At 39.3% G+C, this 23,124-nt stretch overlaps 1 protein-coding gene across 2 annotated transcripts in view; it reads left to right on the forward strand.

The window, feature by feature from the left end:
• The first annotated feature begins 1,861 nt into the window (after positions 1-1,861).
• LOC149144489 (protein phosphatase) overlaps positions 1,862-23,124 on the forward strand; it is a 59,041-nt gene continuing 37,778 nt past the window's right edge. Inside the window, exons 1-3 of one of the 2 annotated variants that reach the window (XM_089447338.1) lie at positions 1,862-2,107; positions 2,303-2,387; positions 20,523-20,676. In XM_089447338.1, the coding sequence (XP_089303464.1) occupies positions 2,037-2,107; positions 2,303-2,387; positions 20,523-20,633 (267 nt within the window). In that variant the 5' untranslated portion in view covers positions 1,862-2,036 and the 3' untranslated portion in view covers positions 20,634-20,676. The remainder of the gene's footprint in view (positions 2,108-2,302; positions 2,388-20,522; positions 20,677-23,124) is intronic. The other variant, XM_089447337.1, reaches the window with a different exon arrangement.

Genomic DNA, 23,124 nt, shown 5'->3' on the forward strand with positions numbered 1-23,124 from the left:
AAAGCTATTTGGAAGCATGCTAGAAAACAAAATTAGCAAGTGGGTAGAAGAAAGATATAAGCGTGCTAAAGGGCAAGCAAGTTTTAGACCTAAACATTCCATAGTTGATCATTGTATAACTTTAAGGCACATCATTGAAAAAGTTTGGGATAAAAAGGAAGAAGTCTTTTGTTGCTTTGTTGATTTCAGAAAAGCGTTTGACTCGGTTCCTAGGGATAAGCTTTGACACAGAATGTAGGAACTAAGGGTTCCTAAACATTTAAGAGCAACTGTGCATAGGCTGTATGAAGAGGTGAAAGTCAAAATTAGAACTTCAACATACATTTCTGAAAGTTTCAGAAGCGATATCGGGGTCAAGCAAGGTTGCCCACTATTTCCTACCCTTTTTGGTTTATATATCGATAAGCTTGAGGAGTGATTAAATTCGCAAGGGGGTGATGGTATCTATTTGGGCAAGTCTGTTATAAGGCTTCTTTTGTATATAGATGACCTTATTATGATTGCTAAATCGACTCTTAGTTTGCAAGAGCACTTACTATCCCTTGAGCATTTTTGTGGAAGTGTGGGGATGCAAGTCAATATCAGCAAAACGAAAGTAGTGGTTTTCTCTAAGAAAAGAAAACATAACCAACATAAGTTCTACTTTGAAGGCAACATTCTGGAAGAAGTTGTGGATTACAAATATCTCAAAATTGACTTCTACAAAAATCTAAGCTGGAATGGTTGTAGAAAGAAAAGAACTTTGGGGGGTTGGAAAACATTTTATGCTTTTCAAAATAGGTGTAGAGAGGCAGAGTTATGGGATTGGAAAACCACTCAAACTCTTTTTGGGCTTCTAGGGATTTCAGTGATTCTCTATAGTTGTGAAATATGGGCCAGCAGTACATCCGACATGCAGTGGAGACAAATTGAGAAAATTCAAAAGCGTTTGATTACAAACAAATTCAAGATTAAAAGTGCAGTTCCTTGTGCTATCTTGTTAAATGAAACATGGACTGCTCCTATTGAAGCAATTGCTATGGTGCGAGTCATAAGGTATTTTAAAAAAATTGAGCAAATGGAAGAGGGTAGATGGCCTAAAGTTGTCTTTAATGACAGATTGTGCAAGAGAAAAAAATACTTGGATGCAACAAAATAACAAATGGTTTAGTAAATGAGGTATTTGCTTGAACGCGTGTCCCATAAACATCAAAGAGATAAAAGCTTTTGCTATGAAAAAGTTCCACAAGCGTACTTGGGATAAGGAGCTAAGAAGAAATAAAAAGGACTGTATTGAAGTGTTTAATCCCACTCATAGTCATCAACCAAAAGATACATAGAGACCAATATCTCTTGGAGGGTCAAAATTTTTATTGCTCAGTTAAGGATTAATTCTCATCAACTCCGTTGTGAAACAGGGCGCTGGAAAAGGCCAAAAGAAGTGTGGGAGGAAAGAGTATGCATTTTTTGTTCTTACGGAAAAGTGGAAACATAAAACATTTCATTTTAGAATGTGAGATCTTCAAAGACAACAAGGAAAACTATGCAGATATGCTAGCAGCTAGCTCTTGGGATAATCTATTTAATGAAGGGTTTGTCTAGCTCTTGGGATAATCTATTTAATGAAGGATTTGTCGAGAAGCTAGAAGCATTTATTTTGAAACTTCACAAAAAGAAAGCCAAATATATCAATCTGCCCCATAAACTATCTTTAACCTCGTAGAAATTAAAATAACTTCTTTCTTTCTTTCCATTTTTTCATCCAATTTCAAAAAAAAAAAAAAAAGGGAAAGTAGAGACACGTTGGAATTTTTGGATAAAACTACCAACCTCTTCCAAATCGCATAATCGCATCACTTTCGTGGAATATAATTTATAATTTTTGTGCGAATATGCGCCCAGGGTCACACCAGCAATAGTCACGATAATAAAGGGCCCGCCTTCGACACGACGATGCACGAAAGGTGAAACGCCGGGAATCGATCCTGCAACTTCTTGAATTTTGGAATACCCAAATCACTTGAACGACTCGCCAGCCCCGAGAACCGATTCCAAAGATGGGTGCCGGAAGGACCAGTGCTTCGGCGTGCTCTCGTCTGAGGATTGCGTACAATGACTGTTTCAACCGGTATGTTTCTCTGTTCTCTTTTTCCCTTGACATTTTCTTCGGTTTTGACTTGTTCGAATTTTGCCGAAGCAATTTACAGTCGCTAGATTCCTGTTCTCGATGTAGCCATGGGCGTGGGGGCTAAGGATGTTTAGTCGATTATGGTTTTATGAATAAAGGAATCCAAGCATTTGTTTTCTAATGTTCTGTTCGCAGGTGGTACACGGAAAAATATCTGAAAGGTCAATGGGACAAAGAAGAGTGCAAGGACGAGTTGGAAGCATATAGAGCATGCGTAATAGTAAGATTTTCAAGTTTCTGCATGAAAAATATAAGGACATTGGGTTGGGCAGTAACAAAGCAATTTATGGTTTTAGTGATAACTGTTAGGGTTAATTCCTACATTTATTGGCTGCATTTTGACTCTTTCAATATTATGAGATACAACAGTCTATTTATGACTTTAATTTATTTTCTTTCTTCTTTTAGTGAGCATAACTCTATCAGGTACTCACATTCTCACCATGACTTGGGCTGTCCGCTCGTTAGGTATCCACATTTGCACTGTGGCTAGGGAAGTCTGTAGTTGGCACCTGTAAATTCAGGATCGTTTGGCTACGTTAGTTTATTCTAAATCGACTTAAACTTATCCAAGGGACTTTACATTTGTCCCCAATTCCTGTCTCTCTTCGCAAAATAGATAAGATAATTAATATGAACAATGAATGACCACAATAAGTAGGGTAATGGGACTAAAATATCTCAGGGCAAAGCTGGACTGGGAAAGCAACCCGACACAAAATCTAAGCAGCTAGCTAAAAGAAGATGTACAAGGTAGATGAAAATGAAAATGAAGAATGCTAAAACCAATTGAGTCGATCTTTAGTATAAAAAGGAGGATGGTCAGGGTGGCTGGTGATAGGACTTAAATAGCTACAATTCAAGGGGGATTGATGAATTGAAATGTACACTAGCACTTTTGGTTACTTTGTTGAAAGTTGAAATTGAGTGGGATCACAAAGAAGTAGGCTCCTCATTAGAGTCATCAACCACTATGAAGGGGTTGATGCACTGTTAGACAAGGTCAGTTAGAGAGTATCTTAGGTTGAGGGGCCTTGGTGCTTGATCCTTGGGGGAGCAAAAGATCGAGGAAGACTATCTCTTCTGACATCCAATGCTTTGGGGAAAAACCTTTGACAAAAGTTTGGCCATTGGACTTGATCAAATGGTTTGTATTTCGAACAGGGGAATTGGACTTTGTGATTTGCTAGAGCTAATTTGTCCAGAGGATTGGTGGTAGATGTCTTGAGGTCTAGAATGACAATTTCAAAGGAGTCTCGAGGAGGTTGGTTGACCTCTTGAGTTAGGGGGTTGAGATGAAATTGAAGGCCTCATAGATTTGGAAGTTGAAGAGGTGTTGGTCTTTATCTACTACTTGCTCTTCTAAGCTGGTGAAACAACTGGGAAGAAAGAGGTGATTCTCTTGATAGTCTCTAGTTGGGTGTGACCATGAAGAAAATGTGATCTATGTCCAAATATATCCCGCATGAAGTGAGTGAGGATATTCTAGTTTGGATTGTTGAAGAAGGTGGAGATTGAACTTCTTGAATTTTGGTAAAGGCAATTTTCATCTTGTAGTAGATAGGGCAATGCAAGATGAAATGCTCCTTCATCTTGGTCTCTTGTGTTAATTTTAGATAGCAATGGTATGTTCTATGCTTGCAACAATTACTTCAATATCCTTTTATTAGCCCAATGATAATTTTACTTAGTTTCCAATAGCAATCACATAAACCATTAATTCACATTGACAGTAACTGTAGATAGAACATATACAATAAACTGCGGAAGACAAGGCAGTTGTAATTTCTAAGTTTTACCCGTTAGAAACTCTTCTTGTACTATCTAGTTTATTTATTCCTACTTGTTCAATTACTTAACAAGTTATTTACCATGTAAATACTGAAAATAAACTCAAGTACAGTATCAACATCTACAGATCATCAACTGAAAGTAAACAAGCACATAAGTGACATTGTTATTTTTGGACCAATGTCCTCGGAAAAACCCAATGTGGGAAAACTGGTGCAGCTATTCAGAGGGTTTTATTATTATGCAGTTTTCAGAATACAACTAGGGTGCCAGAAATAGCTCACCCAACAGAGAATGTCCTCGGCAGTAGTACCTCTCCTCGGAGACAGATATTCTGGCTGATTAATCACCGGATGAACAATACCACAGCAACAATTGCAGCTTCCACTTCTCTGTGTCACTTTGATAGGGAATGCGTCACCTTACCCGGCTCACCAGCTCCCAGTCTGTCCCACGAAATCCTCCCAGCGTTGCCTCTTGGCCCTGCGTAAGCTCTACTAGCCTCTGCGTAGCTTCTGAAGCTTATACGTCAGCCGTTAGACCCTCTGCGTCACACGCGTTGGCCTCTCCTGGCTGTACGCAACTCCTAGTTGCCTCTGCGCCAACCTCTTTGGGCTCTGCACTCTCTCTGGTACCAACTCTGCCTCTTTGCTATGTATTCACTGCCCCTCGCTGCTGATCACTAATTCGCTTTCTCTTATCAAACCCCGCTCTAGAAAATCGAATGACTGATCACTCTGGTGTGTTCTCCAAGAGTCTAACTGACCCTCAAGCCTCCTCTTATACTTTTCTCGTTGGTTCATCAACGGTCGAGATTAAATCTCTAACCAATGGCTAAGATTAGATTTGGCTTGATCCATGACTTTTGGACCCTTCTAACCCAGTTTTAAATTAATACCCATTAATATTTTATTTTTCTTAAGTTTAGACTTAGGAACTCCATTAAAAATATTAATCATTTTAATATCTCCCAAACCAGTTAGAATCTTCCCAAACCATTTCTGGGTCTTGGAGATCTCATGTGCTTTAGCCTCTCCACCAATTTTCATGGCTAGAGCACATCCGATTCTACCCCAAATCAACAAAACCAAGACAAGAGAACACAATAATTTGGCTCAAGCCAGGGAAAAACCCCAAGATGGGGAAAACCCTTGATCAATCCTTCTTACTATCAAATATCAAATGTTCAACAGAGAGAATATCCACTAGAGTACAATGATACAAAGTCAACATCAAAGTTGACTTGCCAAATAGATGATCCAATATCACTGCCATTAGTCAAATAGATGGATCAATCAAAATCTACAATTATGCTCTCAGTTAATAGCAGTCAAACAACCCTAACCAGAAAGTCAATAGTGGTCAACGCAGAAGTAAAAGTGTCCTGCTTGAGCTCGGTCAAGGTCAAAGTAATTTGACTTTCCTTGGAGGTCGACTAACAACAAAAATAGTCAACAAAGGAGCAGTCAAACTTGGTCAACCAGAAAGTCAACCTTGTGGTCAAACAATCAACACAGGTCTACGGTCAATGTAGGTCAACTTGTCTATATTTCCTCGATTTCTGTGCCCAGCAACTTGGCCCTCCAAGATCGAACTTTTGGTGGTAAAACGAAGTCAAACCAATGAGGGTAACTTGGTCAAACAAGGTCAAACAATCCTACTATAGAATTCAACCCAAACAGTGAAAGATGCCTCCAAAAATCTTGCACGTGTGAAAAGGAATAGGCTGCCCTGCAATCTGTACGAACCAATCAATGTAGGAGAGAGAAGGAATGATGCGTTGTGAATGTGCCAAATGAGATTGGAGGTCTCTTCTATTTATATGTGATGGGGAGGGGTTCAATTTGTCTAATTAACCCCAAATCGACCTTGACCAATTGCACATGTGTGGGTTGACCTTCAAAATCATATTTCTCCTTGTCTAAATTCAATGATCCTTAGGTCAATTTTGGACGTCTCGGAAAGAGGAAGTCAACACAATAATTATCTTCTTCAAATGAGCTAACCCAAAGTGGAATTTGGCCCTAGTTGCATATTTTAACACTCCATCTCAACTAGGGAGAATTCCACGTGCCAATATTCATCCATCATCATGACATCTGAATCATCATGTACTATCTGTGCATCTCGTCTCGTCTTTGCTCAAGATTGATATAGATAATAAGAAGGATTGATCGAGAGAGTGAGTCAAAAGACCTTACCGCTCTCCATTGACAAAAGTCAGTCCACATAACCAGGGGTAGAACCCTAATCGGACTTGATACTATTAGTTTTTGGTAGCATCAGAAGTGCTTTGGCTTTGAAAATTGGTGGAGAGGCTAAGGCACATGACTTCTAAAGAACCCAGAAACCATTTGGTGAAATTCCACCCGGATTGTATTTTATTAAAATAATTGATATATTTAATGGGGTTCCTAAGTCTAAACTTAGGGAAATTAAAATAGTAATGGGTATTAATCAAAATATGGGTGAGAATGATCTAGAAGGCGGATCAAGTCATCATTTAATCTTAGCCGTTGATTAGAGAATTAATCTTGGCTGTTGAAGACTTAATCGAAAAAGTATAAAATGGAGGCTTCGGGTTCATTTGGAGACACACATGGAGAGAACGAATTGATCAAGAATTCGATTCCTAGGGTAGGGTTTGCTAAGAATTTCGAATTAAGTGATCATTCTACAGCAGAGGGGCAGTGAGAATCCGGGAGAAGAATTTTCTGGAGAATACAGATAGAGAGGCGGAGAGAGCCAACAGAGCAAAAAAGTTGTCTGTCACGCAGAAGCTGGAACTGCCAGGAATCGCCGGAATTGTCGGGAACAGTTGAAACAGTCGGGAAAGTTGACACAAAAGCCGGAATTGCCGGGAACAACCAGAACTGTCGAAACAATTGGGAAAGCTAACGCAGAGGGCAGAAACTGGAACTGTCGGGAAGTATCAAAACAACCGGGAAAGCTGATGCAGAGGGTTGAAGACGGAACTGTTGGGAACAACCGAAACTGCTAGGAAAGCTGACGTAGAGGGCAGAAGCCGGAAATGTCGGGAAAGTTGACGCAGAGGTCAAAAGAGTTGACGCAGAAATAGCTGGGGTTAGCCAATCTTGTGCCGGATCAACCAGAATTCTGCCGGGTGAAGTGAGGTAAAACTCACACAAATTTTCCACCAGTATTTTCTCGGTAAAGGATTGCTAGATGAGCATCCTAGATTTGTATTCAGATATTTATAATGCATAATAATAAAACCCTCAAAGCTGCTGAACCGATTTTCTCGCATTGTGTTTTCCGGGGACTATTGTGTCCAAAAATAAGTGTATCCTATGTATCTTGTTCTTTGCTCTAGTTTTTGTTTCATGAGATCAAATATTTAATTAGTGTAGGCTGCAGAAGTAATTTGCTTCAGTATTAAGAAGAATAACTTGATGAATGTAATTTAAAAATCAAGTAGGTGAAGTAGATTCAGATTTGCTGCAGTAGGGGTTCCTTCGAGTCTAGGAATTTTCACATGGTATCAGAGCATTGATTTTGAAACAGGAAGAGCAGATCCAATGCTGAGCAGTGAGGCCGAAAGCTGCATTTGGCAGCAATTTGAATCCCCTTGAAGGGATTGCGCAGTCCTTTCCGGGAAGAAGATCCGAGGAAATCTCTCTCTGAGTGAAGCGATAGAGAGGTACGATTTCCAGTTTGCGAGTTTGTAGAGGCAGAGGGAGTGAAACAGAGCCTTAGTGTAGTGCTTGAAGGGCGCAGTTTCCGCCAGGGCAGAAATCCGCTAGAAAAGAACGAAGATAGGTAGAAGGGGAATTTTCACCTCAGAGAACTTTTCCGCCAGAAAGTTCGAATTTTTCACTTGTTGAGCAACTGAGTAGTGCTAAGCAGTGACTAGAGGAGTTAGTTCGACAGTTGGGTGAGATGGCATCACATGGGCTCAGAGATTAGGACAACTTGGACGAAGCCTCCAACTATGTCATATGGAAGACCAAAATCTTAGCTGTTCTAGAGGAATATGATCTCGAGGCCTATGTCAAAAGTGTTGTAGCTGTTCTTGCTGACAACGATCAGAAGAAGAAGTATAAAGCCGAGCAGGGGAAGACAAAGAGGCTCATTCTCGATGGAGTTCAAGATCATGTGGTCTCACACTTGTAGGGCAAGGATACAACCCGAGAAATGTGGGAAGCCTTGTCTTCTTTGTATGAAGGCTCTTCCGAACAATGAAAGATGTATTTGGAGCAGAACTTGCAATGGACTTTGATGCAGAAATGAGAAGGGGTGAACCTCTATCTTCAACGTCTTCAGGACACTAGAGACCAACTTGTTGCAGTGGGGTCCACTCCTCATCCAACCACGATGGTGAGGATAGCCTTGAATGGAGTCTCAGATGAATGGCAAGTTTTCATCCAAAGCATATTGGGCAGAGAGAAACTACCTTCATAGGAGGAGATGTGGGCGGCTCTTCAACAAGAGGAGTTAAGGAGGGATCTAGTGAAGGTCAACCTCAGTGGCAGTAGTGGGAGTGGCACAAAGACGAAGGAGGAGGAGGAGAAGGCAGCTCTGGCATCGAAGGGACAACAAGAGCCGAAGCGAAAGGACATTTCGAAGGAAATGCTTCAGTTGTGGCGATATGGGCCACTATGCATCCCAGTGTCCTTTGGAGAAAAAGGATAAGGATGAGAAACATGATCCTAAGGCTGCTTCAATAAAGATTGACGAGGATGAGTTTGCCATGAGTGTCCATACATGTCCAGGAGGGAGATGGGGCGACATTGAGCTGTAGTCAGGAGGACTGCATGTGGGCAGGATCCTTGAGGCCACCTCTTGGATCAATTCCTTGCTACGGGAGCCTAAGATTCAACAGTAGCGAGATGGACTTAGTGTTAGATGATGCAGTGGAGTGTTTGGAGGACAAATGTAGTAGCTGGGGACCAAATACTGATCAACGCAGAGCAAGGTTGGCAGCAATGCGTTTGGCACAGTGCAGGAGTCAGCAGTAATGCAACAGATTTAGAGGGTCAGAATCCGCAGTAGTCAGATTCCAATGTTCATTGTATTATGTTGAACACAATTAAGTTCAACTAATTTTGGATGTTTTTCAGTTGCGTCTCTCAGCAACTGAGTTACAGTACGGATGCAGTGTTAGCAGTGGCAGTGCTAGTAGCATCACAGATGCAGCGTTTGAGAGGGAGTTGTAGTACAGATGTAGCAGTGGCAATGGTAGTGTCATGGGCAGCAGTACAGTCAGTGTTGTGAAAATCGCGATAAAATGAAAAAATCGCAATTTTTTCCCTCTGCCGATAAAATTGCGATAATTAAACGAAAAAATCGCCGGATTTTTTTTTGCCGATTTTTATTGAAAAAATCGCGATTTTATGAAAAAATCGCGATAAAAACGAAAAAATCGCGATAAAAACTTAAAAAATCGTCGGGGGTTGCGACAACATAGTTTTATAATGTTTTTTTGGGTTTTTTCATGCAATTTTTTTTGAAAGAAACAAATAATTTTTGAGTGGGGCAGCTTAATGATCAAATCTAGGCCCTAGTATGGATATGCTATTCATGGTAATGTTAAATTCTTAAAGTAAAAGTGACATTCTCCTTAATCTGCATTTTCATCCTTTTACTTAAATTTTTAACATTACCATGAAATGACTCAGGATGTTTGAGAGTGGTTCTAGCCTCATTGGATTTCATATGGAGAACGTAGAATTTTAGATTTCATTTAAAATCCAACAGACTTATCGGTTTTTCAGGATTTCAGGATTGGGAGATTGTAATGTTTCCAGGTGACATCACCTGCCCGGGCTACCCCTGCCACCAGTAGAGGACGTGGTCTACCTCCTATAGCTCCTACTTCTAGTTCTTCAGCTTCTAGAGCACATTAGACTCCACTGCCATCTCCACCAGCACAGGCACCAGCATCTACATCTAGAGGGAAAGGAAAGGCTGTGGCATTCTCTCGCAAGAGGGGGAGAGGAAATCAATAGGATTAGACTTTCATTTTATTGTATATGACATTATGACATGATGAGATACAATATCATATTTTTTGTTGATATTTTGAGGCTGAGTTGGGACTCAGGAGTCAGGACTTACTATTCAGGACATGATTCAATGTTATGTGTGATTTTAGCGCTAGAAATGATATTAAACATCTTATATATTAGTTTTTTTTTTATCATATTTATGTGTCAATGTATTTATTTTATGTTGTAGATGGTTTAGATATTAAAAAAATTGAAAAAAAATGAAAAAAATGAATATTTTTGTACCAAACGATTTTTTCCCTATAATTTCGATTTTTTCCGGTTTGTTCCCTGCGCCGATTTAATCCCAATCACGATTTTCACAACATTGAGTACAGTAACCACAACAACATAGTGTTGGTGGCAGCAACAATGTAGAAAGGAGTGCTTCAGAAACAGAGCAGTATGTAGGTGGACATTGTTGCTAGAGCACTTTCCTCTCTAAGAGGGAGTGTTAGCTTTTGGTAGCATCGAAAGTGCTTTAGCCTTGAAAATTGGTGAAGAGGCTAAGGCACATGAGTTCTAAAGAACCCAGAGGCTGTTTGGTGAAATTCCACATGGATTGTATTTTATTAAAATAATTAATATTTTAAATGGGGTTCCTAAGTCTAAACTTAGGGAAATTAAAATATTAATGGGATATTAATCAAAATATGGGTGAGAATGATCTAGAAGATGGATCAAGTCATGTTTTAATCTTAACCGTTGATTAGAGACTTAATCTTGACCGTTGAAGACTCAACAGGAAAAGTATAAAATGGAGGCTTGGGGTTCATTTGGAAACACACACGGAGAGAACAAATTGATTAAGAATTTGATTCCTAGGGCAGGGATTGTTAATGATTTCGAATTAAGTGATCATTCTACAGTAGAGGGGCAGTGAAAATCCGGGAGAAGGACTTTCCGGAGAATACAGACAGAGAGGCAAAGAGAATCAGTAGAGCAGAAAAGTTACATGTCACGCAAAAGCCGAAACTGTTAGGAATAGTCGAAACAGTGGGGAAAGCTGACGTAGAGGGCAAAAGCGGAACTTCCGAGAACAATCAGAACTGCCGGGAAGTGCCGGAACAGTCGGGAAAGCTGACGTAGAGGGCAGAAACCGGAACTGTCGGAATAACCGAGAAAGCTGACGCAGAGGGCAGAAGCTAGAACTACCGGGAACAACCGAAACTGTCGGGAACAGCCGGAACTGCCGAAAACTGTCGGAATAGCCGGGATAGCTGACGCAAAGGGCATAAGAGGTGACGTAGAAATAATTGGGGTTAGCCAGTCTTGTGCTGGATTTACCAGAATTCTGCCGGGTGAAGTGACGTAAAACTCACTCAGATTTTCCACTAGTATTTTCTCTCTAAAGGATTGCTAGATGAGCATCCTAGATTTGTATTCCTATATTTCTCATGCGTAATAATCTAAGTTGCACGAAACGGGGAAACGGGGAAGCGAAACGAAACGCGGAAGCGAAACGAAATGCGACCTCCCCAAATTTTGGAAACGGGGAAACACGAATATATATATATATATATATATATATATATATTAAAAACATTTAAAAATTATTAACATATATATGTGCAATCATAAAGCATTAATGATACATTTACTTAAACATTTTAACATTAAGATTAAATTTACATCACAATGATCACATTTACTCATGAGTCATCACATAATGAAAATAAAAATATAGGAACTGGAAAATCCAAAATCAGCCTTTATTTATATTAGTATATGAGGCTGCAAGTACAATAAAGACTATAAGGCTGCAAGAACTATAGAGACAAGTCACAAAAGACTAATCCTCATCATAACAATCCTCATCAAAAATAGAAGCAGCAAAATGCTCAACAGTGGATGGTGGTGCTGAAGAAGATGATGCACCAATTCCACTTCCAGAATCCTCCTCAATATTCAGGGCAGCAAGAGAGAGATCCAAATCAGGATTTTCTGCATCCACATCCCATTCTTTAGAAGGACCACTGTTGTATTCTGGACCCCTACGAGATGCAAGGCGAAGGTTGGAGTGCACATAAACAAGATCCTCTGCTTTCTGTGAGCCCAACCTATTGCGCTTCACAGAATGAATAAAACCATAAGTGCTCCAATTCCTTTCTGCTGATGAAGAGCTTGCCACTTGTGAAAGAATACGAATGGCAAGGCTTTGCAAATGTACACCATTTGCTCCATGACAAATCCACCACCTAACTGGATTCATGGTGCTTCTCTCCTCCAAAGCTGATATATCTGCATAATCATCTATTCCTGCAGCAAAACTGGCAAATTCCTCCTTTACCTCCCTATGTAGGTGAGAAGGAAACATTCTCATTAGTGCTTTTTTCACCCCAGTAGCCACCTCTCTATCCTTATGGGGTGCCTTCCTCTTCCCATTGCTTTTAGCAATAAGCTCCTCATCATAAAATTTGGGGTTCAAAGCATGTGCTAAAGTGTGCAATGGTGTATTGAAATTGTTCCACCTGTCAACAATGATTTTCTTGATCAAACCAGCAAAATGATCATCAACAAACAGAAGTTGTGGAGACTCCTGCGAAATGATTTCCATAGTTTTCTCAACCATGGAATCCATGCCATCATATACCTCTCCCAAGAAAGGTTGGTCAGTGTCAGCACTCCGGAGAAGCTCAAATGCAGGGGTTGTGAACTTTAGCAAGAAATCTACCTTGCTCCACCAATCCTCATCAAGGCACAATCTACGCACCATAGATCCCCGCTCTGAATCTGCTTGTCTCCACTCAATCCACAGTTGACTCACCACCATAGAAACTAATGCATGCTTAACCTCAACAAGGCGGCGCAACATCACGAAGTTTGAGGCATATCTTGTCTCAGCAACTTTTAACAACTCCAATTTGGAGTACTCTCGAAATATGGCCTGAGACTGGTGGTGGTTGGTGATGAATTTGATAATCTCCCTTGCATCCCCTGTGACTTCCTTTATCCAGGAAACTTTGTTGTCGATCTCCTCTAAGATCAGATTCAGATTATGGACAATGCATGGTGTCCAAAATATGTGGTCATACCTCCCCTCAATAATCAAACTTGCAGCTTTGCAAACTGGTGCATTATCCGTGATAACTTGCACCACCCTGTTAACCCCTATTTGTTCAATAGCTTTTATAATAACATCAGCAATGAACTGTGCATCTTTCACCTCTCCTGAGCAGTCTTCTGCCTTGATAAACATTGCTCCTTTGGGGGAAGTGCAATGATATTTATCAATGGTCTGCGCCTCATCTGTCCAACCATCTGAGACTATGGTAACCCCAGAGCTACTCCAGGAAGAACGAATTGGAGCTAAAACGTCCTCCACAAGTTCCTTCTCATTTTTGAGAAGCTGGGTTCTGACTTTCTCATAGTTGGGCCCCTTCTACCCTTGAGGAGCTTTGTTAACTGCCCTTATCATATCTTGCCAGTAAGGAGAGCGAACAACATTGAATGGGATACCACATGTATAAATGCACCTGGCCACTCTGGAATCAACTTCTTCTCTTGCTTGCACATTCACCAATCTAGCAATTCTGCTATCCTGAACTGATTGGGATGCCCCTGAGCCTCTGGTATGTTTGGGTGCTGCTTGTTCATGTTCTTGACTGTGACCACCTCTCCTCTTTCTTGCTTCAACTACAATCCTTGGCTCAATGTTAGATGTAGCCTGAGTATGCTCATCATGCTTTCTCTTAGTACCATCCGCCTCATCTTGCTCTCTTTGATATGCCCTCCTTACCAACGGATCTGATGTTTTTGTGCAACCCAGAATCCCCTGTCCTCCTCCATGCAACAGATGCGCCTTCACTCTTGGGTAGGAGCCCTTGTACGTATTATTGCAAAGAGTGCATCGCCATTCCCATGAGCCACCACCTCCACATTTTTGAAGCTTCGTCACATGCCTCCAAAGAGGATAATATTCAGCCCTTGGGTTGGCCCTAGGGTTTGAAGTTGCAGCTGCACTTTGGCTGGAAGCCATTGCTGCAAAAATAAATTAAAAAAACAAATCTGTAAATAATAAATTTATAAAAACGTTTTTCATATTTTTGGCTGTATAAACCCTAGAAAAATTAAAGAAATAGTAAGAAAAAAACTAAGAAATGAATGTGGCTTACCCAAATTAATTATCTGTGGCTGAATCTACCCTAAAATGCCAGAAAAGAGGAGAAATATGGCTGTAGCTGAGCCAAATTTGCTGCAAAAATAAATTTAAAAAACAAATCTATAAATAAAAAACTTTTTTCAGCAATTTAGCTGCATAAACCCTAGAAAAATTGAAGAAATAGTAAGAAAAAACTAACAAAATGAATGTGGCTTACCCAAATTAATTTTCTGTGGTTGAAACTACCCGGAAATGCCAGAAAAGAGAAGAGAATTATGGCTGTAGTTGAGCCAAATCTGCTGCTACAGAAATCTCTTGCTGAAATCTCCTTCTCTTGCTGCTGAAATCTCTTTCTCCCGCTGCTGAAATCTACTTTGCTCAATGCTCAAAACACCAGCTACTGAAACAACTGCCAATCTCCAAGAGAAACTCCTTGCTGAATAGTGTGATGAGAGAATGAGAGGCACTGCTCTTTTATAACTTTAGAAATGGTTTCTAGAAGTGATTAGAAACCCTAAAAAAAATTAAAAACTAATTAGAAAAAAAAGAAATTTAAAAAACAAGTATTTTTTTGTGGGAAACGGGGCCCGTACGGCGTGGAAACGCGTTTCCGTTTCGTTTCCGTACGGAAACGGACCCTCCCCCTGCGTTTCCTGCAACTTAGGTAATAATAAAACCCTCAGAGTTGCTACACCGGTTTTCCACATTGGGTTTTTCCGGGGACTATTGTGTCCAAAAATAAGTGTCCTCTGTATTTTGTTCTGTGCTCTAGTTTATGTTTCATGAGATTAAATATTTAATTATTGTAGGTTGCAGATGTAATGTGCTTCAGTAATCAGAAAAATAACTTGATGAATGTAATTTAAAAATCAAGTAGGTGAAGTAATTTCAGATTTGCTGCAGTAGGGGTTTCTTCAAGTCTAGGAATTTTCATAGATCCTAAGTGATCAAGGTGTTGAACATCATGCATCCTAGACATAGGGAGTATGACAGTACATAATGTGTCCATCTGTAGTGCTATGGTCCCTAACCACTTTTCCCAACTCATTGGCCAAATGAGAGGTACTTCCTAAGAGTCCCAAACTGCAAGGGTAAGATGTATGCTAGGGCATTCGCAGGAGAAGGTGAACCACTCATCCTGCTCATATGCCATAGGGGAAGGTGAACCACTCACCCTATGCTCACATATATCATCATGGGGTGTCATAGGGGAAGGTGAACCACTCATCCTATGCTCACATATATCATCATGGGGTGTCACAGGGGAAGGTGAACCACTCACCCTGCACACAACGTACCTATAGGGGAAGGTGAACCACTCACCCTATGGTTGCACATAGCTCCAACAAGTACCCCAGACCCCTAGGAGCTCCCAGAGCTCAATGTTCAACTCAAATGGGACCCTCATGGGAGGGCCTTTCCACAACTCCAAGTCTGTCTCGGAAGCCTAAGAACTTGACCTTCCCCAACGGCTTTGTGAGGATGTTCGCAACTTGTTCATTTGTCCTGATGTGTTAGAGCCTTATTGCTCTCGTTGTACCATATCCCGGATAAAGTGGTACTTGATATCAATATGCTTGGAGCGGTCATGGAACACGAGATTCTCTGAAAGGCGAATCCCACTTTGATTATTGCAATAGATGACGGTGGTATCCAACACATGCTCAAATAGCTCATTGAAGAGCTTCCTCAACCAAATAGCTTCACAACAAGCCATACTAGCTGCAATATATTTGGCCTCGGTGGTGCTTAGAGCAACCAATTTCTGCTTCCTGCTCATCCAAGAAATTGAAGCAGATCCCAAAGAGAAGCACCATTTGGGCATGCCTTTGTTCCATCCACCACACTGTTAGCTCAGTCAACATCAGAATATCCATGTAGCCTCATTCCTGATAGTGTATCTCAACCCATAGTTGATAGTGCCACGAAGATATCTTAAGAGATTCTTTGCAGCAACCCAATGTATGTGATGAGGCTCAACCATAAATTGACTCAAAGTATTTACAGCGAAGCATATGTCCAGTTGGGAGTTTACCAAGAACATCAGGCCCCCCACAAGTTGTCTATATTAAGAAGGATTTGCCAATTCGAGACCAGTAGCACTTCCACATAGCTTCTTGAAGTTTAGTTCCATCGGAGTAGACACAAACTTGCATTCCACCATCCCACATCTTTCTAATAGCTTCAAAATGTATTTCCCTTGAGAAAGGAAAATCTCTCCTAACTTTTGCCTAACCTCCAAGCCTAGGAAATAATGCATCAGTGCTAGGTCCTTCATCTCGAATTCAGAAGTCAACTCTCTCTTGCATTGATAAATGAGAGGGTTTACACCAGTTAGAAAGAGATCATCAACATAAAGGACCAAAATAAGTGGCATGTCCTTTTCAACCTTGAAGTATAGGTTTGGATCAACATAGCTCCTTGTAAATCCCAACTTCATAAGATAACTATCAATTCTCTCATACCAAGCCCTAGGAGCTTGCTTTAACCCATAGAGAGATTTCTTCAACTTGCATACATGAGACCTTCGATCTTGTACTTCAAACCCCTACGGTTGTTCCAAGTAGACTTCCTCCTTAAGTGAGCCATGCAAGAAAGCAGTCTTGACGTCCATTTGATGTAGGCTCCATCCTTGATTGGCAACAAGAGCGATTATAGATCAAATAGTGGTGTATTGAGCCATTGGTGCGAAAATTTCGTCATAGTCCACTCCTTCCTTTTGAGAGAAACCACGAGCCACGAACCTTGCTTTATAATTTTGAACACTTCCATTTGTTCCATGTTTTATCTTGTAGATCCATTTAGAAGTGACCAAAGACTTGTCCTTATGTCTAGGCACCACTTCCCAGACATCATTCTTCATGATTGATTCATATTCCTCATTCATTGCATCTTTCCATACCTAGTGTTTTACAGCTTCTTCGAACGTGCAAGATTCATCTTGAATAATAGTACTCATGGCAACCAAGTACCCTTGATACCTGTTAGGCTTCTTACTTTCGCCAAATGTCCCTCTTGGAGCAGTATGCTTTTTGACATCTTGAAGTGTATCCTTGAGCCATAGTGGTCTTTTCCTTGAGGTAGAGGGATCACCAAGAGGTGGATCAAGAGGATCCATTGGGCCATCAACATCGGGCATAGGCTCATCTATTGGAGGTTCTTCTTGTTTTTCAGCAGCATCATCATCCTTCCTTGAAATGGGGAGATCTCTGGCTTTCCCAAGGGCAGTGTCTTCATCAAAGTAACATCTCTACTCACTTCTACATCTCTTTGATGAGGTACATATATTCTATATGCCTTTGAATTTTCACTGTATCTGACGAATATACCTTTCTTCTTAGAAGCTTCCAACTTATTCCTTTTCTCTTTAGGCACATGAAAATACACAGGACAACCAAAGATTTTAAAATGAGAAACATCAAGTTTCTTATCCATGAAGACTTCCTCGGGTGTCTTGAAATCCAAGGTTTGATGAGGGCTCATATTTTGAACATATATAACAATGTTGGCAGCTTCTTCCCACAAGAATTTTGGTAGACCTTGATCATAGATGATGGCATGGGTGGCTTCCATAATCGCTCGATTCTTTCTTTCAATAACACCATTCTGCTCTGGAGTGTATGGAACAATTGTCTCCCTGTTAATGCTAGCTTCTTTGCAAAAGTCATTGAATTCATTGGATTCATGTAAGGTTCCATTGTTAGTCCTTAACGTCTTGATCTTCTTCCTTGTTTGATTTTCCACCAATGCTTTGAAAGAAAAGAACCATTTGAACACTTTATCCTTCTTCTTCAAAAAATAAATCCATGTTTTGCGTGAGAAGTCATCCACAAAGATTGCATAATATGTGTATCCTCCTAATGAGGTTACGGGCAAGGCACCAAACAGGTCAGAATGGACCAATTGAAGAATATCAGTTGTCTTGCTTTCACTAGAAGGGAATGGTCCCTTTGTATGTTTCCCAGCTGCACATCCCTGACATACTCCACAGTTCACATTAGACTCAGGCATCCTTGTAAGGCTTTGTAATATAAGTGGGCAAATCTTCGGTGCCATAATTCACTTTGAAGAGAAGTATCACTTGCCAAAGCTCCCAAAGGACTTCCACCAACTTGATAGAGACCATCAACCCTAAATCCAAGAGTAAAAGCATCTTTAGGGTTTCTATGCCAAATACATACCTTTCCATCAATGAATGCTACCTTGAAGCCTTTGTCTTCCATCGCAAAAATAGACACCAAGTTATTCTTCAAATCGGGCACATACAACACTTCCTGAAGATGTATGGTTTGACCATAATTCAAGTGAAGAGTGACAATTCCTATCCCTTTCACGGGGTAGGTGGCATTATCTCCAAGTATAATCTTTAGATTAGTTTTCTTCTCAACTAAATTTGAGAGGGTCTCCTTGTATCCAATGAAATGCCTTGAGGCTCCACTATGAATTAACCAATGATCCAAAGTATCTAGAGGAGAGGCAATAGATAGAGCAGAAATAAGATAGAACTCATTTTGTTTTTCTACAACATTACTTTCATCATACTTGGAATTTCTTGTCCTCTTGGGAGGTCGACTATTTCCTTCTCGAGCAGCGGGAGCATTCCTCTTTCCTTTGTTGTTATACCTGTTGTTCCTTTGATTGCCATTGCTTTTGTAATTGTTGTTGTTGTTGTCATCCCTTGGATGATTTTTCTTGTGAGGACACTCTCTAGCATAGTGGCCGAACCTATTGCAATTGTAAAATCTCCCTTTGCCTCTTCCTTTGAATCCCTTCTTAGATCCTTGACCCTGTCTCCTTGAACCAGCATCATTCTTCTTCTTAGGATGTGCAGAGAAGGCAATAGGTTCATTTCCATTGTTGAATTTGTCTCTGATGGCTGTCCTTTACTCACAGATGGGTGTTTTCTGCTATAAAGGTGATGGCACCATCTTTGCTATCCCATTAAGGCTTGCCATGAAGAGGTTGCTCTCATTGTTAGTGATATAACGACTATAAAATTACATTTATCATCTTGTCAGCTGCTATCAAGTCGTGTTAACAATGTGGTGGATCTTAGAATTTTTATTGTGATTGTTTTAAAATTAATTTTGTTGACTGACAATTCAAGCAAGGAGAATAGGAATTATGTCCCATCTAGAGTCTCTTCATCCAATCAAAAAAATAATCTACAAATTTTCACAATTGTGGAAAATATTTTCAATATTCTAAATATTTAATTTAAGAATGTGTTTCGGTTAAACTTTGGAAAACATTGTGCAATTAAAACAGAACTATTACAAAGTCAAAGGAATTTAACTTGTACTCAAAATGTATAGTACTTAGCACATGACACGTACTAAAAAAGGTGTATATATGCCCCTTTCATCTAGAAAATAAGAATGTATTTTTTCTACTATGGCAGGCTTCGAAAAAGTATGAAAAGGATTAGACTCTTGAACATCCAAAGACCTTTGAACTTTGGTTTTGCTAATTGGAATTCAATTTTTGAAACTTTGAAAAGTCATGTTTGGTGCCAGCTTTGAAACTTTGTATAAGTACTTGGTTTACTCGCACAAGATTGATATTTATGCAGTGGTTATTCTTGTAACTTGCTGCATGCATTTGCAATTTAATTTTTTGGTTTTGTCTCTAAAGTGTATGTGTCTATATATATATATATATACACACACACAGTGAGTGGTGGAATGAGCAACTGGACCGGATTCCTATGTCTGTGGCATGGGGTCAATTCTAACCACTACGACCACTACCACTGTAGCCTCTAGGTGTATCCACACCGACTCACACATAGTCAACAGGCTAATCAAGGTTTGAATCAGTGACGTTGCAAGGAGTGCCCTGTTACAGTGCTCCTTATTGCCAACTGATCTACATCCAAGGGACTAAAGTGTAGAAGATTTTTGTTTTTTGGTCAAGTAAGAGTGGAGCCTTCAATTAACCGATAAAAATATTACATATGGTACACGTCTTTACAAGTGTAAAGACCAACAAAAGACAGACCCGTTGATGATTAACAGTCAACAGGGTCAACAAAACCCGAAACCTTACACATAAAACTTACACATAAACCTCCGACCATTATACAACCCGATAGCCATTCGATAAGAACCCCAATGATCCGACGGTCCTTAAAGAAATCACATCGGAAACTTATGCGACCCTTACCTGCTTTATGGAGCCGACAGAGAAAATAAACTATTAGTGTATAAAACTTCGGGTCCGCTCTTGGACTTAACCTCCCATTTTGAAACCTGATATCCTTTCGATCAAGTGTAGAAAAATATTGCTTAATGTGTTTTTTTCCTTTTTATATATATATATTTTACGAAATCTGAAGTTCTTAATCACATAGAATTCATGTTTTGTGCATTGATTAAGTAAAATATTTCCATATTTATTTAGTACTTGCATGTTTAGTAACAGATAATTAATTTTGTTATTGTTGCTCTTGCAGAAAAATATGGAAGACAAAAATTTGAGTCGCCTACTACAAGCTGAGGCTCTTACACAGTCTAAACAGGATGACCTAGTGCAGCCATTGCACACTGAAGATTCCTCTGAGTAGATAGTCATCTCCTACCTCAGTAAATATTCTTGATGGAACCAAGGTTGTGCTATACTTTGTCATTGGATCATAAATCGCCATGTGGTTTTCATTTCTAAGTTCTAACAAATGGTTTGGCAAATTGGTATGATGATGAGTGGGTTGGATTTTCATGATTGATTGTTTAAAAATATGCTCTAGCTCATTAATTTGTCAAAACAAATTTATTATATAAGGGCTAATTGAGGTAAGAATGACATCATCCTTTGCCATGTAATTATAGCATCCATAAATGTTTCAAGAAAAGATGATTAGCTGCTTCCAGTTTGTAGGTATATTATGATTTATATATGCAGAGTGCATTTGGATAGAACACTTTTATAGCTTTACAGTTACAAATCTATTATGTGATTACAGACATTGAAGGTTTGAGATTTGTAAAAGGTGAAAAATACTATTTAAGAATCCCTACTATGTGACAGTGTCAACTAGACAATTTTCATGTGATGGAGATGTCTGAATATCGTATTTTTTCAATATTTCTTCCGTGGTTTTTCTCAAACAATGTAACAAGAGTAAGCAACGCAAATAACATATCTAAATCCTCCATGCTAGTCTTGCTGCATTTTACCAGTTTCATCGGCTACATTGTAGTGTAATTGAAGGTACCTAGGTTCTAAAAAAACCCATTGGGACAAATCGGTATTAATGCAAAAAGCACTAATATAGAGTCAAAATAAATATTTATTGAATAATAGACTGGAGGTTAGGTGCAAGACATGGGTTGATACAAATATTTTTAATGATGCCCTCTACTATGTGGGCGAGAGCTTTGGTTCATGAAGTATTGATATTATAATTCTAAAAAATTCTTTTATTCAGATATCTGTCTTCTGGATCCATCACATAAATCATTTAAATTGCCGATGCGTTTCAAACTAGCTAATGTGGTTCATTGATTAGTTATAACCTACATCATCTCTACTAGCTTCCCCAATTGGATGTCCTTGTCACATGTAACAGTACCAACTCCTTAAAGTTCCTGTTTCTTCTACTCTTGCATGTCCTACCTGGTTTTTGCCAACACTTAGTTTAAACGAATAATGTATGGCTTCTACTTTTTGATTTTGCTTGTTGTCTCACGTGGGATTGGAGTATAATACGCTTATCTTTCCTCACTCCACACTTGCATGTCCTACCTGGTTTTTGCCAACACAAATGAATAATTTATAACTTCTAGCTCATGATTTTGCTTTCTTGTTTCACTTGGAATTGGAGTATAATATGTTTATCTTCCCTCAACAAGTCTGTTGTTGTTTGAGTGTCCACTTTTGCCTTTATGGATAAGTCCATATCTATTCTCTTCATAGATTCAATTCCAAGATGCAAATTAGAGGTTGACTTAAGTTGGACTAATTATGGGCATGGAAGAATGAATATAAACCTATGTTGCAGGAAACTTGGCCCCCCTTGCATATTAGCTGCGTTTTCATATTGAAACTCGACTGAAGCGTGTTTCAGTTTGTATGAAGTGCATTTCACATGTCAGAAATGTGTTTCATACAAATTGAAATGTGTTTCAACGTCTGTACAATGCGTTTCCAAATGAAATTTGTTTGATTTTGCCTTGATTTAATTGTTGGGAACCACACTTTTGGTTTTATTGCCTAACTAGAGGTTAATCATGAATTAATGAGACTTCTAGAAACCTCTAAGACCAGAATTTTTTCTTTAAAAAAGGTTTCACTCTCAATTTGCACCAAAATGTTGTTAATTAATGGTAATGTTAAATTCTTAAAGTAAAATAAATGTCACTTTTACTTAAATTTTTAACGTTACCATTAATTGTTTCAAGATGTTTGAGAGTGCTTCCGACCTCATCAATCTTCATATGGAGAAAGTAGAATTTCATATCCTATTCAAAATTCAACAAACTTGACAGTTTTCAGAATTTCAGGATTATTTTCATTAGATTCTATAATGTATGAAGGTTTGGAATTTGTAGTTAATCAAGAGCGCCGAGCCCATTATGTACCTCCATGTTAGGGATATTGCTTGTTGGACTCCTTTGTCACGGCCTTAACAAAAATGTGCCCTTTACTCAAACCAAAATCATTGATCAGGCATGATAGGCTTATCGTAGCATATTTTAAATCTTGGATTAGGTAGTTTCATCAAAATTAGACGATGTTGACTGATGTCCCTAGAGGATTGATGTAGAGACATAGGGCAATACTAATGAGGAGGATCCTAGTGTAAATGATGATGGAACTTTTCTTTTCATTTAAATGTTCTTGCTCATTTATTCATAATGATTTCTTATATATATATATATATATATTTCACATATCCCTGTTTCCAAATTTGAGAGCTCACATTTCTAGTGTGTTTTAGTTACGGAAATGTGTACCCATTTCCCTGTATCATGCAACTTAGATATAAATGAGGAGATAATAGGACACAACAGTGCTTGTATCATTGTTGAATAGTTTTGTACTATGCTTCGTGAATG

Source organism: Pinus tabuliformis, chromosome X, assembly GCF_031772625.1.
Source record: "Pinus tabuliformis cultivar Carrire ecotype Pingquan chromosome X, CPIR1, whole genome shotgun sequence".
Classification (NCBI taxonomy): domain Eukaryota; kingdom Viridiplantae; phylum Streptophyta; class Pinopsida; order Pinales; family Pinaceae; genus Pinus; species Pinus tabuliformis.